This window comes from Peromyscus maniculatus, chromosome 23, assembly GCF_049852395.1.
Source record: "Peromyscus maniculatus bairdii isolate BWxNUB_F1_BW_parent chromosome 23, HU_Pman_BW_mat_3.1, whole genome shotgun sequence".
In the NCBI taxonomy this organism is placed as follows: domain Eukaryota; kingdom Metazoa; phylum Chordata; class Mammalia; order Rodentia; family Cricetidae; genus Peromyscus; species Peromyscus maniculatus.
The window spans coordinates 38,571,290-38,592,469 of record NC_134874.1 but is presented as its reverse complement, the minus strand read 5'-3'; the positions used below and the strand labels follow the sequence as shown (position 1 = coordinate 38,592,469).

The 21,180-nt window shown below is 43.0% G+C and overlaps 1 protein-coding gene and 1 non-coding gene across 5 annotated transcripts in view; one reads left to right on the top strand and one right to left on the bottom strand.

Annotated features, from left to right (window-relative positions):
- The window catches only part of Cyth3 (cytohesin 3), a 94,427-nt gene that overhangs the window by 16,418 nt on the left and 56,829 nt on the right, over positions 1-21,180 (top strand). Inside the window, exon 1 of one of the 4 annotated variants that reach the window (XM_042268237.2) lies at positions 14,701-14,821. The exons of the other annotated variants lie outside the window; for them this stretch is intronic. Coding sequence (XP_042124171.1) covers positions 14,791-14,821 — 31 coding nt within the window. The 5' untranslated portion in view covers positions 14,701-14,790. Of the gene's footprint in view, positions 1-14,700; positions 14,822-21,180 lie in introns of those variants that run through there. 4 annotated transcript variants of the gene reach the window in all.
- On the bottom strand, positions 36-142 carry LOC121825547 (U6 spliceosomal RNA). The gene has a single exon (XR_006067874.1). It is a non-coding gene; the product is annotated as a U6 spliceosomal RNA (small nuclear RNA).

Sequence of the window (21,180 nt, the reverse complement as noted above, 5' to 3'; positions counted from 1 at the left end):
CAGACCTTGTTGTTGTTGTTGTTGTTTTTTTTTTTTTAAATATGGAACGCTTCACGAATTTGCGTGTCATCCTTGAGCAGGGGCCATGCTAATCTTCTCTGTATCGTTCCAATTTTAGTATATGTGCTGCCGAAGCGAGCACCAGACCTTGTTTTAAACACACACACACACACACACACACACACACACACACACACACACCAATTCCATAGTATTTTGCATATAGTGCAAATTCAGTTTTCCCTGATTATTCTCAAGGAGTCTTTTCAAACTATTTTTCTTTTTAAACATTATTTATTTTATGTGTATGGGTGTTGTGCCGGATACCACATCTATACCACGTGTGCCTGGATACCACCTGTATACCGGATATCCATGAAGGCCAGAAAAGGATGTCAGATCTCCTGGGACTGGCGTTACAGAAAGTAGTGAGTTGCCATGTGGGTGCTAGGACTCTAACCTTGGTCCTCTGGAAGAGTGAGCTAATGCTTTTAACTGCTGTGCCATCTGTCCAGCCTCACTATTTTTCTTACATATTTAGCCTCTAATTAAGATTTACATCATATTGTCTCTTTTTTTGATGAATATAATCCTAGTGTCTAATATTCTTTGCAAACTGTAGACTAGATTATGCACATGAGCAAGAGAGAGGTGTGCGTTAGTTTCTTCTTTAATGCTACTTTCATTATGAATACCTTAAAGTCATCTTCTTAATTCAAGGTCAAAGTTGTATTCATTTCTTGTGTTTTTTGGTAAGTGTGGCCTAAGTTGGTAACCAAAAGAAGTGACTAAAAGGCTCAGATGTTGATGAACTGTGTGTGGGTGAATTGGGAACCAGCATGCACAATGGTTTTTTAGACCCACACCCATATGGAGGTGATTAGTTGTCTGGCTTAACATAGTAAAGATTTTATTTGAATATTTGGCCAGGGTTTTATAATGAAATGAACTTTAGGATTGGAGAATTTAGACAAACTGTAGTTACATAACACAAAAAAGATGCTTTGCTGTTGCATCCTTGGATATAGAGCAAACTCTCTTGGGAATGAGTCTTTCTTTTTTCCCTCCCTCCCTCCCTCAGTGCTTTCCTGAAGGCTTTAAAAAGAAATTAGCTTTAGTTGCAGCTGAAGCCAATACAGGATCCAGCTGTAACTTTTTGTTGTTGTTCTTACATCCGGTGATGGTCATAGCAAACTCATTGTATGAAAATTCAATAAAGGAAAAGGGCAGGGTGGGAAAGAAACGACACCCTATAAAAGCATTCAAGAAATAGCAACAGGATCCAGGAGTCTCTTGTGCAGATGACTGGTTTAAATTCCATTCTGAAGTATTAATTCTGTTTGTGACTAGTCTAGTAGGCGTTTTAGTTTTTTTCCCTTTTAATATTATGCACACACCATGTAACCAGAGAGTGTACGTGAGGCTGACACATTTTCAGTGGGAGGTAGAAAATAGTAACGTGTGAGAACCCAGAGGGCCTAACCCGTTCCTCATGCAAAACAGAGTGAGAATTCTTCAAAATACTGTTTTTGCTTAAGGTGGGATAGAGACAGTATTACTCCATTAAAGAAAGCCAGGTTCTGTATTTTTTTCCTGGAATGCTTCTATGTATGCATTTAAGCCATTAAGTTCCAAATCAGCAGTTCAATCAAAAATTTAATTTGCATCTATTTCAGTCTACTTACTAGAAAGCTGTTGCATCTTGGCATCTTTTAAGGACCAACTATATATTATTACCCTGTAACTGAAGGTGAGTTTCATCTTTTAAAATAGTTTTTGTGATTAGTGGACTGACTGTAAGGCTAGTGGTTTTCACACACTTGTGCATCTCAGATATTTTGTTTTTCTTTGTGTGTGTGTGTGGGCGTCACATTTCTCATATTTCTTCTAATTGTAGCCAGACATCCTGTTTGGGAGCTATTTGAGACCAGTTTTGCCTGTGAAGAAATCATGCAGTCTGTGGAAGCCTTCTTAGTTATTCTTCTTAGATTTGATTTTATAGGCAGGTTTCCTTGAAAACCCTTGCACACTATTTTTAGATGTACATTTATGGTTGGGGCATTAGTAATATATACCTATTAGCACAGAAATGTTCACTATCTAAAGGTTATATAGACTTTACAGAAAAACAAGCTACTGGAGCTTTCGTGGATGTAAAGGACTAGCTAGCAATGTTGGGCAAATTGAAGGGAAAAGAGTCTACTTTGTAGAGTGTTGCTGGGTCTATGCCATCTTGGGCATAATTTTGAAGTACCCTTCCCTATTTTACAGTAAGAAGAGTCCTGTCTCCTTGGTCCTCACTAGTTAATTTTCTGCCTCCCACTGAAAGATGTGTTTTCATAACCGAGACACTTCCTGCATGTCTTCCCCGCTTCTTTCCCCATTAATGCTTCCTACCTTTTTTTTTTTTTTAATTTAGAATGGTCTAGTAGCTTACTTTTCTTAATGATTGATTTGCTGTTTTTAATAGCATCAAAGATCTGTTAGAAGTTTTAGATCTTAAAACCTAACAGGAATTGGGATTGTAACCCTTCAGTCTCTTTGGCAATAAAATGCCTTTTTTTTTTTTTTTTTTTCCCGAGACAGGGTTTCTCTGTGTAGCTTTGTGCCTTTTCCTGGAAGTCACTCTGTAGACTAGGCTGGCCTCGAACTCACAGAGATCCGCCTGGCTCTGCCTCCCGAGTGCTGAGATTAAAGGCGTGTGCCACCAACCGCCCGGCTATTTTTTTTTTTTTTTTTTTCACCACTGCCCGGCTATTTTTTTTTTTTTTAAAGAACTAAAATTCGACTCATAACAGTAACATTTGGTGGGGGACCCAGTGTGAGGATTGACTAGGGCCTGGCCTTGCACGTATTGGGCACACCACCACTGAACTGTATCCTCAACCCATAAATGCTCCTTCCTCCCTTTCTTTGTTTTTGGATTTTTGAGACAGGGTTTCTCTGTGCAGCCCTTGCTGTCCTGGAACTCACTCTGTAGACCAGGCTGGTCTCTAACACAGAGATCCGCCTACCTCTGCCTCCTAAATGCTGGGATTAAAGGCCTGTGCCACCACTGCTAAGCAAATGTTACCCTAAAGTGTGCAGTTGAGGGCTCAGTTGGTGCAGAATGCTTGCATAGCATGAATGAATTCCTGTATTCCATCCCTAGTACTACACAAACTGGGTGTGGTGGTGCAGGCCTATAATCCTAGTATGGGGCAGGATCGGGGTGTGGGGGTGGAGTAGAGGTCAGAAGTTTGGGAGTTTAAGGTCATCCTTAAACTACAGAGAGGTCAAGGCTAGTCTGGATTACATGAGACAGCTGTCTCAATTTTTGAAGAAGTTGAACAGATTTTAGTATCTTCACTAAAAAAAATTGTGTAACTATGGCCACTTTCTTATTTTTGAACATTTGTATCACTTCACAAACCCTATCCTTGCCTCTAGTCTCCCCAGGTGGCAACCACTCACCTACATGCATCCATGGTTCAGGACGGGTGTGGAGACAGGTAGGATCCCAAGATCCAGGAAAGGCACCGAAACTACACAGAGAAACCCTGTCTTGAAAAACCAAAAAAGAAAAAAAGAAAAAAAAAAAAAGGCAGGGGCTGGTGAGAGGGCTGGCAATATGGCTTAGTGAGTAAAAGGGCTTGCTGCATAAACCTGAGAACCTGAGTTTGGTTTCTAGAACCCATATAAGAAAGCTGAGGTGGTAGCTAGCAAGCATCTTTATTCCCAGCACTGCTGTGGTGAGATGGGAGGCAGAGGTAGTGGTATTGCCTAGAAATTCTCTAGCAGCTAACATGTAGAAACAAGAGAGAGCCTACCTCCACAAGGTGGAAAGTGAGAAGCATTCCTCAAGAGTTGTCCTCTGACCTCTACAGACAGGTCATGGTACCCCTTTCCATCCACCTCCCACAATAGTATAAAAAACAAGGCAGAGAATGAGAGAGGAAGGTGCACTGGACCTGAGAGCACATATGGACAGATGAGAGAGCACATTCCTGTACCCTCCACCACATGCAAAAGGAAAAGATGGAGTTGCAGTTTAAGTACCTCTAGATGGAGCAGGACTCTTGTGGTCTCTCAGTGTATATGAACAGTTGCATGAGAGGTAGAAGTGTGTTGTCTGGAAGGTGTTTACTCTGAAGACCAGTGCATTGGTAAAAGGAGCTGTGATAAATTCTTAACTTCTGAGAGACTCCAGCATGATCACAGTAGAGGACGTAGGACACCAAACTTTCATCCCCCATTCACAGACAGGAAAATTAGAAACTGCTCACAATGGACTAGGACAGGGGGTGGGGCAAGTAAAGAGGCCGTGGCATCACAAGATAAGTAAGTTCTGTATGTCTAACGTGTGGATGGCGACTGTGGTTAGTACTGTGTCATACACTTGGGATTGACCAGTTTTAGTTCCATCACATTCTGTAACTGTTTGAGGTGGCCGTGTTTATCAGCTTGAATGGCAGTCAACTCAATATATATGTATATTAGACAGCTCTTTGAAACAGGGCATCATTTTTGGCAGAGTAGGACAGACTTGAACTCAGAGGTGTGTGCCACCACACCTATCAGATGCATATGATGAATCTGTCAGTTATGCTGTGATTTTAAGTGGAGAGAGACAAATACAAGGAAAGGCCCTTTTGCAGAAGGGAGAGCTAAGCTGTTCGAAGGAACAGACATTACATACAAACAGATGGACAGAATGAAGGGTTTTTGGTTTTTTTTTTTTTTGAGATAGTTCCTTTGTAGCCGAGATGGGCTTTGAACTGATCCTCCTGCCTCCACCTCCATAGTGGACAAGGTGACAAGTTTGTGCCACCATGATGGGTGTGAGAATAGGGATTTAGAAGAAACAGGAAAGGCTCTTGGCAGCCCCTTGCAAGGCTATGCTTGGGCAAGGGTGGTGAGTGTGGAAATTGTGTCACACACAAACTGGATTCAAAAGGCCATCTGGAAGCCATTGTGCTAGAATGTTCCCCACATTCTTCCCTCTGTTTGTTCCTTTTCCTCTTTAGTAAGGGCATAGCTGATAGATATTTATTTTTAGACAAACATTTCTCTATAAAAATTAAATTCCCTGTCTGGAGGGAAATTGGGGCTTTCTGGACATATACCCACAACCCAAATAAAGTTGTTTATTTTTATTTTTGCCTTCTGAGCCTGTCAGCTCTTTATTTGACCTTTTACCATGATGGAAGGCAGTGGCTAGGCTTTGCTTATGAACCCCAAAGGTAAGGTACTTTCTCACTCAAAATGCAAACTCAAGAAGGAAATCTACTGAGAGAAGACACTTGACTACAACACTGAAGGATGCCACATAGTTAACTCCATCTCACTTTTAAATGTGTACAGACAGCAAGGATATCCAGATGGGTGGAAAAACCCAACAGCATGAAAGAGAATTTAATCCAAAATATTTTTAGAAAGAATATCTCACTCCAAAAGAAAGAGAATTGAGAAGATGGAAGAACACTTAGAAAAAATGATCATTGGCAACTTGGAGGGAATATGTGAATAGGTACTAGAATTCCCCTACCTTCCTGTCTCTCTTCCTCTTGAATCAGCAGTTTCTGATAGAATTGATTGAGGGAAAAAAAAGGTGAAAAGCTGAATCATAATAGGTGGGATCAGGGTAAAGAAATATGAGGGCCTGACTCATTCACTGTGTTTCCTAAGAATTAGTACAGAGCTACAAGAAACAATGTAAATTTTGATATGGGTTCTGCTAATTTGGGAAGTAGGGAAAAAAGGCTGGATGATGGATCCCAAATGACTCCAGGCAGCCAGGGGTGGATTTGTTCCTGCACAGCAATTAGATTCAGGAGCCCTTGGGCTGGGAGGCCATAGGACACATGTGGGCTCCATATGCTCAGAACTATGGAGGCTGCTGCCTTCACGATGTAGCCTTTCCCCTGGAGCAGTGGGCAGCATTCCAGCCACCTGGAGTGGAAACCAGGTCAGAGTTAGATACAGACACCAGAATCCAGAATCAACAGGATGGTTTACCCAAGGAGACTTGTAAGTGCTGGGAATTGAACCTGGGTCCCCTGGAAGAGCAGTCAGTGTTCTTAACTACTGAGCCATCTCTCCAGCCCATTAAATCTTTTTTTTTAAAGATGAAAAAGGCCATAGGCCAAGCTGAAAACTAGTTGATTGAGAGACAGAATTATGAAGTGAAATGAATATGCCAAGAGAAGGAAAATAATACTACTAAATGCATTTGCAGATTTTTTTGTTTGTTTTGTTTTTCGAGACAGGGTTTCCCTGTGTAGTTTTGGAGCCTGTCCTGGAACTTGTTCTGTAGACCAGGCTGGCCTTGAACTCATAGAGATCTGCCTAGCTCTGCCTCCCGAGTGCTGGGATTAAAGGCGTGTGCCACCGCCTGGTGCATTTGCAGAATTTTAAACTCTGTTAGCATCCATGAGGAAGAAAATTGGCCATGTGGGAAGTTAAATGAGTGCTTGTTCATGAGAAGATACTAAAACAAAACGGAAACAGTAATCAGAGGTACAATGAAAAAGTATCTTTGAGTTTAAAGAAAAACAGCAGATGCTTTTGTATATTCAATAGGCTTATTCTGCATCAGGTGAAATTAGTGGAAAGAAAAATTTAAGTTTTAAGGACAAAACACTCTAAAACAGCCTTACTGAAGCAAATATGTGTAGGGAGTTACTAAGGAAGCAACATCCTTACATCAGGATGCTTTTAGACTTCGCTGCACCGTTGTTGGATGGAGTGAGGCTGAGAGAGTTGAGGGGAAAGGATTGTATTCAAGAATTAATCACCCTAATTGTTAATTTGTGAAGGCAACAGAAAAGTGCAGAGAAGATTGAGCCAGTGGAGTAGGGACATGGCTCAGTTCATAAAGTACTTGCCTTGTAAACATGAGGACCTGAGTTTGGATCCCAGCACTGATGCAGAAAGCCGGGCGTGGAGCTCAGTGCCGGGGTAGAGATAAGCCCGGGAGTTCGTCTAGTCTGTGAGAGCCTATCTCAAAAGTAAGAAGGAAGACTGAGAAGAAAGCACCCTATATTGACCCCATCCTACACTGACCTCTGGCTTCTGAGTGCATGCACACATATGCACATGTACATGCAAAGGGTGGAACTAGCATGTAGGCTTCAGTGGGAGCTCTCCCATTCTTGGATTGAAGTTGCAGGCACCAGCATGTCCTTTCTGTTCAAGGACGTGGGGTCTTCTCTGCAATCTTTCTGATGCCATCTGGGAGTTTTTCTGTAAAAAGAAACAACTTTTTCATAGATGCAGACACTCAACTAAAGACTTAATTGGTGTGCCTGAAATCAGCTTTCCAAATCAGAAAGCTGAAACGGGAGGATTACTTGTATCCAGTATTCAAGGTCAGCCTGGGTGACATAGTAAGAGAATGCTTATTAATGGCAAAAAAAGGCATTAATAGCTTAAAAATGATAAATAACTTAAAAATGATAAAGTTGTGATATTAAAAACACAAAACCAGAACACTGTCATTGAAATTTAAATATAAAATTGTTTAATTATAAGCTTAATCATTAGAATGAATTCAATGAGAATATAAAACAATTTAAGTGGGGGGCTGGTTATCTAATAGCAATTCTATAAAATGACTCTGGGACTCAGAGAATCTGATAGAAAGAAACTGGCCAGTTTTGGTGGTGGGGTGGGTCAGGAAATTTTGGAAGAAGGTAGGGACCCAGACTTGGTTTTACTTTTGACATTGATAATTACAAAAATGCACTCGGGAGGCAGAGGCAGGCAGATCTCTATCAGTTGAAGGCCAGCCTGGTCTACAGAATGAGTTCCAAGACAGCCAGAACTACACAGAGAAACCCTGTCATGAAAAACAGTATTAAAGGTGACCACTAGAAGATTCAAAGTAAGATGAAGGCATTTCACATCAGAGGAAATAAAAAGCAATTTTGATTATGGGATCAGGTCATACCAGGCAAAAGTAGTGTGGTCTTGCCCCCCACCCCAGTTGGTTTGGAGTACAGTTAGATGCTTTGGCTGTGTTTTAGAAATTTTGTGTACATACATACATGTTGTGTGTTCATGGCTTCGTTTATGAAGACCAGTGGTCAGCATTAGACCTCTTCCTCTTTTGCTTTCCACTTTTTTCATTTCTTTTCTTTCTTCCTCCTCCTCCTTTTTTTTTTTTTTTTTGGAGACAGGGTTTCTTTGTGTAGCCCTGGCTGTCCTGGAACTCACTCTATAGACCAGGCTGGCCTTGAACTCACAGAGATCCACCTGCCTCTCTGCCTCTGCCTCCAGAATGCTGGGATTAAAGGCATGAACTATCACCACCCTGCTGCTTTCTACTTTTTCTTTTTTGAGACAGGGTCTTGCTGAACCTGGAGCTCTTGGCTAGACTGCCTGGCTTGCTAATCCTGGGATGTTCCTGTCTCCAGTTCTCACCTGTGCCCCCACCTCTTGCCTTGTACTGGGATAATGGAGGTGTGTGACTGCTCCTTTAAAAAAAAAAAAAAATGGGTGCTGGAGATCCAGACTCGGGTCATGCTTGTGCAGCAAGTGCTTTTCCTAGTGACATCATCTCCCCAGCCCTACTTTAGGATGTCTTTAAGCAGGTACCTTCGTGTGCAGGTTTTTTTTTTTTTTTTTTTTTTTTTTTTTGGTTTTCCGAGACAGGGTTTCTCTTGTGTAGCTTTGTGCCTTTCCTGGATCTCACTTGGTAGCCCAGGCTGGCCTCGAACTCACAGAGATCCGCCTGCCTCTGCCTCCCGAGTGCTGGGATTAAAGGCGTGCGCCACCACCGCCCGGCTCGTGTGCAGGTTTTTAATAGGAAACATGGAACATATTTGTTTAGAATTTTGATCTAAGATCCATCCCAAAATTCTTGTGACGTATTTTTAATAGATCTTTATTAATTTCTTAGAGGTTGGAGATAGATTAGGGTATGAACACATTGTCTCAAAGGCATACTTTCTCCAGGATCTTGAATTCTGTAATAAAAAGAAATGAAGAGTAATGTGAGAGACCCGAGGCCCCACTGCAGCATCTGAGGACAAGGAGTGGGGTGGGGATGTGGGTTGTGTGTGGAGTGTGGGGGTGAGGATTTATGGGGCCTGAAACTTAATTGGAAGCCCCACTTTAAGAGAGAATCTACTCAGCATGGTAGCATACATCTTTAATCCCAGCACTCTGGAGGCAGAGGTAGGGGGATCTTGAATTTGAGGCCAGCCTAGTCTACAGATCCAGTTCCAGGCCACCCAGGACGATGCAGAGAGACCCTGTCTTGGGGAAAAGAATACAAATGTGAGTCTCAGGCATTGAGTTGTAGTGGAAGAAGTCATTGTAATTTAACATGTTTTAAGAAGTGTGTAAAAGTAGTAACAACTCAAAACTTAGTTAATTTAACAAATTAATAACAGCTATTTTATAGTCTTGGTACTTTCTCATACTTTCTACAGCTTTTGTTGCCCACTCTAGCTAATTGGTAATCTCCAAGCATGAAAGTCTTGTGGAGATGAAGAAAATAACCCCCTATTTTCTGTAAGGTGTTGTCTGAGAGGCCACTGGGTATTCCAGTTCCGAGGCGATAGGTTAGAACTAGTGGTCTTCGTTACTTTTCTCACTGCAGTGATAAAGTACCTCCCAAATCAACCTGGGGAAAATGAGGTTGGGTTCACAGTTGAGGCACAGTCTGTCATTGCAGGAAGACTAGGCAGCAGGAGTAGCATCCACTTACGTACATCCACAGCCAGGAAGCAGAGAGAGACGGATGCTGCTGCTCAGCCACCTTCCTCTTTTTTATGTAGTTCACAGGATAGTGTCATCCATATAGGATGAGTCTTTTTGGTTCAGTTAATTAGTTAACCTAATCTAGAAAGTCCCTCATGGATATGTGCCAGAGGTTTGTTTCCATGGTTAGATATGTTTCCATTTTAGATACTGTCAAGTTGACAGTGTTAGCTATCACATCCACTTTGGAGGTCGTTAACTTGTAGGTAGTGATTAAAACACTGGGGACTTGGGTTTGGTAAAGAGAAGGGGGGCAGAGCTGAGGGCCCAGTAACCCTGGGCATTGTGGGTGGTGATGTGTAGAGACCAGAGAGGATGGGAAAGAAGCCCCCTCCCCTTTTTTGAGACTAGGTCTTGAGTAGCCTATGCTAGGTCTTACCTTAGCTTCCTGATTCCAGAGACTTAACCCTTTTATTAACAGACTTTATTTTAGAGCAATTTTAGGCAACAAAACTGGGCAGACTATAGAGTTCCCTTATTCAGTAGTGTCCTCCATCCTTTGTCTGTGGTTTTCTTTTCTGTAGTTTCATTTTCTTATGGTTCACTTTGGTCTCAAAATACTGAATGGACAGTTCTAGAACCATTCAATAGTTTTAAGCAACTTTCATTACAATATGTTACAGTAGTCAGCTGCTTTAAATCTCCGAAAGTTCCTAAATAATAAATTAAACCTTATTTAGCTAGCTATGTAGGAATGTATACACACACACACACACACACACACACACACACACACACACAAATTGGTAGTATGTGCAGTTTTAGTTGTCTCCTAGAGGTCTTGGAACATGTTCCTAAAGATAAGCAGGGAGTTCTGTACTTTCTGCCCACCCACTCTTTCCCGCACTGTTAACCCCCCCCCCCCAAACTCCCCTCCCTCCGCTGCAGCAATACATGTGTGAAGTTCATGTGGCAGTCACCTGCTAGTTGCTTTGACAAAAATAAGGGAAAAAGGAATTATTTTGTCTTGAAGTTTGAGAAGTTTCAGCCTGTGACTGACCACCTGGCCTGGTGTTTCTGGGACCATAGTGAGACAGGAACATCAGGATGGAAGAGCATTGATGGAGGAAGGCTGCTCACCTCACAAGAGCCATGTCTCTCAGTCACCAACTTCTTCCAACCAGGTCCTAGCAGGAACTGTTGATAAAACTGTTAGTCTGTTGATAAAGTTAGAATCCTCATGATTCATTCACCCTTCAAAAGCCTGTCTGCTGACAACCAAGTCCTTCACACACAAGGGAACATTATGGAAATCTACATTATGGAAATCTACACTGGTACATCATTATTTCTTGCCCAAGGTCCAAGGTATATATTGGATATCATCTTAATGGATGTATTCTACAAATCTGAAAGTGAACAGTGTGCATTTTTTCATTGTGTCACAGAGTGGTTGCACTGAAGGTCTCCCTCCCATTTCCTAATCCTTCCTCCTTCTCCACTCCTGTCTTTGGTCCTGGGAGTGGAACCCAAAATCTACACTACTCTGAGATACATCCCCAGTGTACAGGACTTTAAAATATTTTTTATTTTTGCACAGTATACTTCTCTGTATGTATAGGTTATTTACATTCCACTGTACATTGCAGTCCTTTTTTTCCCCCCCTTTTGGTTTTTCGAGAAACGGTTTCTCTGTGGAATAGTCCTGGCTGTCCTGGAACTCACTCTGTAGACCAGGCTGGCTACTCACAGAGATCCATCTGCCTCTGCCTCTCGAGTGCTGGGATTAAAGGTGCGTTCCACCACTGCCTGGCACAATGCATTTCTTTACAAGGAATACTCTCTAGTATACTTTATTAAACATACTGCTTTTTGTCTTCATTGAACTTCATCTTGGGTATTATCAGTCCCTTCTTTAATCTGACCATTTTTTTTTCTCCTTTTCTTTTCTTTCTTTTTTTTTTTTTTTTTTTGGTTTTTCGAGACAGGGTTCCTCTGTGTAGCTTTGCGCCTCTCCTGGGACTCACTTGGTAGTCCAGGCTGGCCTCGAACTCACAGAGATCCACCTGGCTCTGCCTCCCGAGTGCTGGGATTAAAGGCGTGCGCCACCACCGCCCGGCTCTCCTTTTCTTTTTAAAAGTAAGGAATTTCCTTTAATGGGAACTGTTAAGCAGTTACCTGTAGGGGGAGGGTTATACTTAATTGTGAACCCCAGTGTTATTTCTTTTGACCACAAATGAAACAACTAGATACCAAGTTCCATAATGCTTATAATTTTTAATGGACATGTACTTAAGCAATTAATTTAAAGGAGAATATATCTGACTCTTAATATTAATATTAATAGTTAATTCATGTCCTTGTTGGTATAGTTCATTTCGTGAGTTTGGCAACCATTTGTAAGGGTGCTTGATAAGACCTAGCAGTTGCCTTAGATAGTTACAATGTTTTCTTTTGTAAATTAGAATGTTTGCACAGAGCCAACTCCACTAATTGTACATCTCAGGCAAATTGGTGTGTACACTGTGCTCTAGCAGCAGAGAGCAAATACTTCCTGAGTGTCGTGAAATCTTTTTTTTTTTTTCTTTTGTGTTTTGCCTTTCTTGTCTTCTCTGGAAATTAGATGAATTTGAGACTTCCAGGAGGAAGTGAAGACACATTAGTAACCAATTCCCATGGATTGTGTGGATGTATACATAGAATATACATGTAATTAGCAACGACTCCTAGGTGAACAAGCGCTTCATGCTTGTGTGTGTCTGTGTGTGCATGTATGTGTGTGAAGGCTAAAGGCTGATGTCTAGTGCTTTCCCCTACCAGTCTCCACCTTTTTATTCTTGAGACAGGGTCTCTCACTAGATCTGGAGCTTTCCAGTTGGCTAGGCCAACTGATTGGCCAGTGAGTTCCAGGGATCTTCCTGCCTCTAGCTTCTCAGTGCTTGGGTTACATATATGTGAATTTTAGAACACCTGGCTTTTTATGTAGGTGCTAGGGATCCAAACTCAGTCCTCCTTCTGTCTACTGAGTCATCTCTCTAGTTCCTGCACATGTTTTAAAGTAGAAATCAGAACAGAATGGATGAAGAGCTAGTGCTTGGTCTCGGTTAGTGATGGCATGTATTCCCGAGATTCATTGTCCTATGAAAACTAATGGAGCCCAGGTTGCCCTCTAGGCTACTGTGCCTAGTCCTTTCTTCATTCCCATGTGCCTTTAGGGCCTGGCCCCAACCATTCTACTCTCCGCTGCTTGACTATTACGGTGGTTTGTGTATATATGGAGTTCTGAGAGGACCGAAGCAAGGTCCTGAGGTGCTGGAGTCAGATAAGTTTCTGTACCTCATGTACTGGTGTTTTATTATGTGTATGGGCATTTTGCCTGCATGTATGTATGTCCATCATATGCCTGTCTGGTGCCCATGGAAACAAGAAGGTGGCATTGGATTCCCTGGAACTAGGATTATGGATGGTTGTGAACCACCACATGGGTGCTGGGAATTGAACCTGTGTCCTCTGCTAGAGGAACAAGTGCTCTTAACCACTGAGCCATTTCTCTAGACCCTCCACCTTTTAAAACACCTTTATGTTTTAAATTGAGTTTTTATTTTATGTCTTTTACCGCATGTATGTATGTGTACTCTGTGCATGTCTGGTCCCCATGAAGGCCAGAAGAGGGCACAGGATCCCCTGACACTGGAGTTAAGAACAGTTATAAGCTACCATGTGGGTGCTAGGAGCAGAATTCAGGTCCTCTAAAAGAGCAACAAGTACTCTTAACCACTGAGCCATCTCTCTGGCCCTTAAAATGTTATGTGTGTGTCTATGCTTATGTATACACAGCCTGGATGCTGCAGGAGGCCAGAAGAGAGTCAGAGGTTGTTGTGAACAGCTTGATGTGTGTGCTGGTAACTGACCTCAGAGCCTTGGCTAGACAGCTGCTCTTAACACTGAGCCAGCTTTTCAACTTGTTTTTTTAAGACAAAATCTCTCCCTAAACCTGCAACTCATTGTTTGAGCTATGCTAGTTAGCCAGCAAGATTCAGGGAGCCTCCTGTCTCAGTCTCCCCGCACTATAGTTACAGATATGTTGCCCTGCCTGTCTTTTTATATGGATGCTAGGGTTCTGAATTCAATTTCTCATGTTTGCGTGGCAGGCAATTCATGGGTGGAGCTATCTCTGTAGGCCTCAGCTCTTGGAGCTCTTAAGAGCAGTACTCCCTAGCAGGTAGATACATACGTTGTAGATTGTTGAGAGAATAGGAGACCCTGCTTACATTGGAATTGGATTTCTGTCTTTGAGGGCTTTAAAATGTGCTTGACTTCAGATTTCCAGAAACAGTGTAAATGAGAGTTGCAAGGTGCTGTCTGCTGTGGTATTCCTGGACTTGTCATTTAGTTTATCATTTCAATGTAACATGTATTGAGTGATTTCCCTGTATAAGGAAGAGCCTGTGGTAGGTTTCTGAAAGGTAAAGTTAAACAATAGACTGTGCTTTGTGATATAAAATTGTGATACAAAACTAGCTGAGATGTAGTTCTGGATTTAGCCAGTGAAAAGCACAGTCACACATGCTGGTTTTGAAATCCTAGCTCAAGTGATCTTCTCACCTCAGCCTTTTGAATAGTTGGGGTATACCATCTCGTTCAGCTCCAAAATTCATCTGTTGAAATCCTAGCCCCCTGTCCCCGCCCCCAATCCCCAGCTGCATAATTGGCCTGGTAGTTAAGAGCACTTGCTGCTTTAACAGAAGGTCTAGGTTTGATTCCCGCATCCGCATGGCATCTCACAAACATCTGTAACTTCAGTTCCAGGGGATTAAATGCTATCTTCTGGCCTCCATGGGCACTAGGCATGCACATACATACATGCAGGCTTAAACACTCACACATATAAAATAAATCTTTAAAAAAAAAATCCTAGCCCCCAAGGTTATGCTGTTGGGAGTTGGGGGGGGGTCTTTGATGGTGATTAGGTCATGAATGGGGATTAGTGCCCTCATAAAAGAGACCCCAGAGAGTTGCCTTGCATCTTCCACCCCATGAGGCCACAGCGAAAAGATGGCCACCTTGAGAGCAGCCCTCACCAGACACTGATGTTCCTCCTGGATGCCATTCATGGACTCTAACCTCCAGAACCGTGAGATATACATTTCTGTAGTTTCTAAGCAGCTCAGTCTAGAGCATCCTGTTAGAGCAGCCCAGGCAGACAGAAGGTGTAAAGGCTGGAGAAAGGGTAAGGGCATGAAATGGGTAGAAGCTGCAGCCGCAGAGACTATGCTTGAAGGTGCAATTGACAGGATTTGATGGTCTTCACTCTGGGTGAAAGCTAGGGCTTGTCTGATGTGGTAAATAGTAGTAGACTTGAGTACATGGTAGAAACAGACTGTACAGGATAAGACAACAAAGGACTCTGCCAGCATTTTGGTGTATGTACTGCTTTTCTTGGGAAGATGTATACTTTGTAGTTGACTGTTGATAGTACTCAGATGATAGGTGAAGTTGTGACGCATTGAGGATAACCAGGAGAAAGTTTAGAATGAAGAATGTGGATGACTGAAAAATGAACTTTGCTGGGAGTAATATTGAAGGTGTTGACAGCAGGGCACAGTAGGCAAAGAACTCTGGGTTACCTGGGCTAGAAAGAATTTAAGAAGTCAGTAGAAGGATGGGAGAGTGGCCAGAGTAGTAGAAGACTACAGGGAGGTAGGATGTCAAGAGTGCCATGTACCAAATCTAGCACTTGAAAATGGATGTCTGTGCCCACCAGAGTTGGTTACAAATCACAGAAGATGATGTTAGTTAAGTATGTAAGGAAGTCACTGAAAGGATGTGGGGGAAGTTGCAGAAACTACAGGAACTCTAGAAAGCCATATCCAGAAAATTGACCAAAGGTAAGGGAAGTGGCAGTTAGAGCTGGAATCAGAACTACAGCCATAGCCGGGCCTCATGAACAGTCTGGCTTACTGCCTGCTGCTGCAGATCCCACCACAGGGTCCTAGTTGGTGGTGGTGCTGGCAAAGGTTTTTAAGTTACTTGTTTGTTTGTTTGTTTGCTTTTGTTTTTGTTTTTTTGTTGGATTCTTTTTTATCCAGGCTTTGAGCACAAGTTTATGATTGGTCATCCTCACAACAGGAGGGCTCAGAAGCCATGGCACAGATCTTTTCCTTCTGTGATGGCAGCTTGCCCATCATGACAGACCTTGTAATCCATCTGTCACTGTGCCCTTGATAATTTCCACAGGAGCAGAGGAATAGCAGCTGGGGAGAAGAATAGTTGGAGGGTGAGATGTGGGAACACCAGGTAGAGATCCTTAGGAGCTCTTGATGGCAGACCTAACTAGCAATAGGCACGGAGTTGGTCAATCTGTGTGTACAGAGTTCTCATGCATATGTATGTGTGTGGCTACTTATTTATGTTGGGGGATATGGAGACCAGAGGTCAACCTTGGTGTTACTCCTCATTGTCTATCTTATTTTTTTTTTTTCCAAATAGTGTTTTATCAAGACTTGAACTGCCAATTAGGCTACTTGCTTATTAGCAAGCCCAGGATTGGCCGGTCTCTATTTCCCCAGAGCTGTGTTTACAAGCACATGCTACCAGCAGCCCCCCCCCCCTTTTAACATGGATTCTGGGTGTCAAACTCATGCCCTCATGCTTGTGGTACAAGCACTTTGCTGGCTGAGTCAACTGTACAGTCTTAGTAGGTGCTTCTTGTAGATATAGCCAATGTTAGAGGCCCATTTGTTTCCTGGTTCATTTCAATAATAACCAGATTGTGAATTTGCCTGGAATGGCATTAAGGGTTATGTTTATCAAAAAATCCAAAGGTCTTTCCAGGGTGATGAACGGTTCCTGGGAGGTGTTTGGGAAATGTCTTAGTGAGGTAAGTGCCCCTCCCCACTTTGAGCAGTTTTCTATTCTCAGTGGGCCCCATTCTTGGAAGCTAGCCTCCTGATCTCGTTAATTTCTAGTATTCTCTTGCCTGTGACAGGTTTATCTTTATGAATTGATTAGTTAGCATTGAGAGAATGCTGGTGTGACCCACCCATTTTTTGTCTAGCAGTTGCCACTTAAAAAAATATGTGTATGAATGCATTGCCTGCATGAGTTTATGTGCACCATGTACATGCAGGAGCCTTTGGAGGTCAGAAGATCCTCTGGAACTGAAGTTAAAGATGTTTGTGAGCCACATGTGGACCTGCAGATTTTTTTTAATTGAAATTGATATCCTTTCAATCATCAAGTCAGTCCCCCAAGGCACAGAATTTTCTCTAAGTCTGGTTGCACATTGGAATCCTGTTTATTTATTTATTTTTATTGAGATAGGGTCTTACACAGACTAGGCTGGCCTTGAACTCCTTATCCCCCTGCTTCTAGCTTCTGAGTGCTGGGGTTACAGACATTCACTCTCATTTGCTTGTGTTTTTATTTTTGACTAGTTCTGTCTCTGGCATTTGCATTAGTCATTCGGCATTCTCAATTACTTCAAGCTCGCCTTTCCTCCTCCTAGAACAATGATAGTATTTTAGCTTTAGAGGATCCATGGCTCCTTGTGAATTTATAGTTTATAGATGTTATAGAGCAGTGGTTCTCAACCTTCCTAATGCTGTGACCCTTCAGTATAGTTCTTCATATTGTGGTGACCCCCAACCATAAAATTATTTTTGTTGCTACTTCATATCTGTAATTTTGCTACAATTATGAATGATAATGTAAATATCTGTTTTCTGATGGTCTTAGGTGACCCCCATGAAAGGATCATTTGACCCCCAAAGGGGTTGTGACCCATAGATTGAAAACACTGTTTAATGTGGTTATAAGTAATAGCAATAAAAATGGCAGAGGTATCGATTTCTGTTTGAACTGTGAGCTCACTTGTAGTCCTCACTATGGTTTTTGAGATGGTTGCTCCTGTTGTATGATTTTTTGGGGGAGGTGTTTCTCTTCCACTCTAATGAAGTGAGATTATAGGGCTTTCTAGAGGAGTTTGAAAGATGCATAGGCAGCTGCATCACCTAAAAGTCCACCCTAGTATGAGTGAGCATTCAGGCCTCTTGGCAGGCCACAGAATCTCTCTCTAGCAGTCAGTACAGCTTTTATAATCTCAGGGAGGGACCTTGTGAATCTTGTAGGATTCAGGGGCTTCCTGAGAGCTGTGAGATTTTGTTTACTTCCTAAGCCTTGTAAATTTCCTGAGTCTTAATGAGCCCCTCTCTAGTAGGGAATGGTTTGATTAGGAGGAATAGTTATAAGACTATAAACCCCAGTCACTAGACCAGAAAACTGGGATGTAACCAGATTAAATGACCTGTGTAAATAACCTTCATGACATTCCTAAGGAGGAGTCAAGCTATGGGTCCACGATTGCTGGTTCTGGGCCTTGCCTTGACAAGCAAACCTGCTCTCTGAGCTAAAGCACAGCTGGTAGTAGTGAGATGCTACGTCGTTAGGAGGCTATAAAGAGGCACCATGTTTTTAAACTAGAAGCAGATTTAACCACCTTTGGGCACTTAAAAGCAGTATGGCTGCTTTCCTTTCTCCAGCTGTAGCTGAATAGCCAATGGGAGAAACAAGTCAGTAGGCTCCGGGCTCCCCAGCCAACTTGAGTGTAACTGTTTCCTCCTTGGCGTTCCCTCTGCGCTTCATTTGGCTAGCTCAAGTTTTACCTTCTATTCTACTGTTTCAGACTGTCACTGGACAGCTGTTAAACATCTGTTCCTCTGTTCAGAGAGCTTGCAGTTGTTTGTGTCTCTACAGTGGCTTGATGTATCCTGTTTGCGTGCACTCAGTGCTTTCAGAACGAAGCAGTTGCAAAGGCTTTATGTTCTCCTTGTCACTGCAACCTCTAACTCATGAGCCACCGATAAAAATGTCTAACAAAATCAGACACTGTGTCCCGTTAGATAAATGGAGGGAAAGGAAGATAAGACCAACGGGAAGAGGAAGTCCTCTATAAAAAGGGGCACTTTTTACATTCTTAAAAATGAGCCAGAGTGCCTGAGTTGAGGGAATCCTTTTGTGGAGGGAACTGTGGGAGGCATGGGTAGAAAGTGTGGGAGGGCACTGAGCTCAGGGAGGCAGCCTGATTTCCAGAAGCTAAATGTTAAAGTTGAGCATTGGTTTGGCTGGCTGTAGATAAGTCCCTTTGCCTCCACTTTTCTGTTTAAAATCGTTCTTTTTTTTTTTTTTTTTTTAAATAAGATCATGGGGGTGGGGTTCTTTGCTCCCAGCCTAGTGTGGCCTGACCCCTAAATCCTACCCTCCCACACAAATCGAGGACTTGATCCTTAGCTCACAAAGACTTTTCTTTTCCTGCCCCTTTCCTCCCCCAAAACCTCCACATTTGGAGTTGAGTATTTAGAACAAAGGCCTGGCCAGAGGGCATGCTGAGTGCGTTCTTCTGTCCCGTGGACATGGAAAAGCATGCGCTTTGGATCTAGGAAACAGTATTGTCTCTCATGATACACTGTACACATGTGATCTTTTCTTTTTAACATGCCTCTGACACTGGAATGTAAGCAAAGGTTTGAGATAGTTGGATAGAATAAAGGATCAAGAAGATAACTTGTGGGGTGGGGTGTAGTTCAGTGCTAGAATGCTTGCCTAGTGTGTGCATGCCTCTGGTTTAATCCCACCACCGAAAGCAAGCTTCTTAGACCATATATGATCCCCGAGTTAGCAGTAAAAAGTAAGCATTTCAGAATGTAAAAGAAGGGAAAAGTTCATGTTTTCACAGTCATTGCTCGTGTGTGTGTGTGTGTGTGTGTGTGTGTGTGTGTGTGTGTGTGGCACAGGAGCTCACTGTGTAGTGTTGGCTGGCTTGGAACTCCCTGTGTAACCCAAGTTGGTTTCGTAATTCAGATCTCCCTCTGTCTGCCTTTGCCTCCCAAGTATTGGGGTTAAAGGCATATGCCACCACAGAGGGCACTGCTAATTAAAAAAATACTGATTTTAATGTAGGGTATGTGTGTGTATATGTTTGTAGGAGGGTTCCCACGTGCCACAGTGCAGTGTGGGGGTCAGAGGGCAGCTTTGGGTTGTTTAGCAGGGTTCTGTTGTTGCTGTGCTTCCTACTTGGGGCCAGTTGGCCTCTACCTCCCAGCTCAGTGTAGGGCTGTTGGGATGACAAATACGCAGCTCTGTAGATTTTTACATGGGTTCTGGGAATCCAAACTAAGATTGTTAGGGTTGTGTGGCGAGTCCTTTTTACCTGCTCAGACCCTAATTATTGAAATATTAATTGGTGGGAATGTTGCTAAACTGATGCCCTAAACAAAAGCTTCTCATCTTTGGAAAACTTGTTGCAAATCTTCTGCATGGAAAGGCAGGACACAGAGCCTCCCTTTTTTGGTTCTGACTTGTGTGGGAATGAAACATTCCCACTGACTCCAGACTTCAAACTCGACACCACGAACTTCACCAGTCTGCTGCGATTGTTACTGCAATCTTTTCTCCAGTTCCTTCCTTCCTTCCTTCCTTCCTTCCTTCCTTCCTTCCTTCCTTCCTTCCTTCCTTCCTTCCTTCCTTCCTTCCTCCCTCCCTCCCTCCCTCCCTCCCTCCCTCCCTCCCTCCCTCCCTCCCTCCCTCCCTCCCTTCAATAGCATTTCTGAGCTGTGAATGATTTTTCTGTAAAAAGGCTCTTCTGCCACTTGGGGTGTAGAGAAGAGGGAGAGCCCACCCATGTGGCAGCCCTGCGCTCTCCAGCAGGTTCCTGCAGTTCAGATCGCCAACCTTTCTGGTTCACTTTCTTCTCCATAGGAACCTTGGTGTTCTGACCACCCTTGAGATGTTACATTAGTTGCTTTCCTTCAAGGCCCTGGTGGAGAGCAAGAGTTTGGAATTGAAGTATTGAGAGGTGACCACAGGCTCCTGGAGGACTTTGTCCTGGAGTGGCTGGAGAATCCTTGCGGCGTTTTCAGCCTAGACTGCTCACTTTACTTTCTTTCCTGGGTTGTGAGATGAAAACCAGATGGGCTACACCCCTCTTTGCCTACTGTGTCCTAAAATAGCACTCTCCCACCCCCACCACAACATTAAATTCCTCAAGTGTTCTACCTTCTAGATGTTTGTGAGTGGGAAATGGAATGCCAGATGTTCTGCAGCTGTATCCAGTCTGCCTCAGAGGGAATTGTGGTTCAGGCTTTCCCAGCAAGAAGGGAGGAAGCATCTCCAAGGCTCTTTAAGCCAACTTACTGGGAAACGTGGTTTGTGCTTGTGTGTGGATGTGTGATGGGTACAGGAAGACAGCTCAGTTTGTGTGGAGACTGCTTGGATTTTAGTTTCAGAAAGAAGCTGGTGGACTGCAGAGTGGGCTCAGTGGTTAAGAGTACATAACTGTTCTTCCCGAGGACCCGGGGCTTGAACCAGCAGCTGCGTGGTGGCTCACATCTGTGACTCCAGCTCTAGAGGACCCAACACTCTCTTCTCACCTTCTCAGGCAAAATACCCATGCACATAAAATCATAAAATCAGCTAAACATAAATAGAAAAACAGAG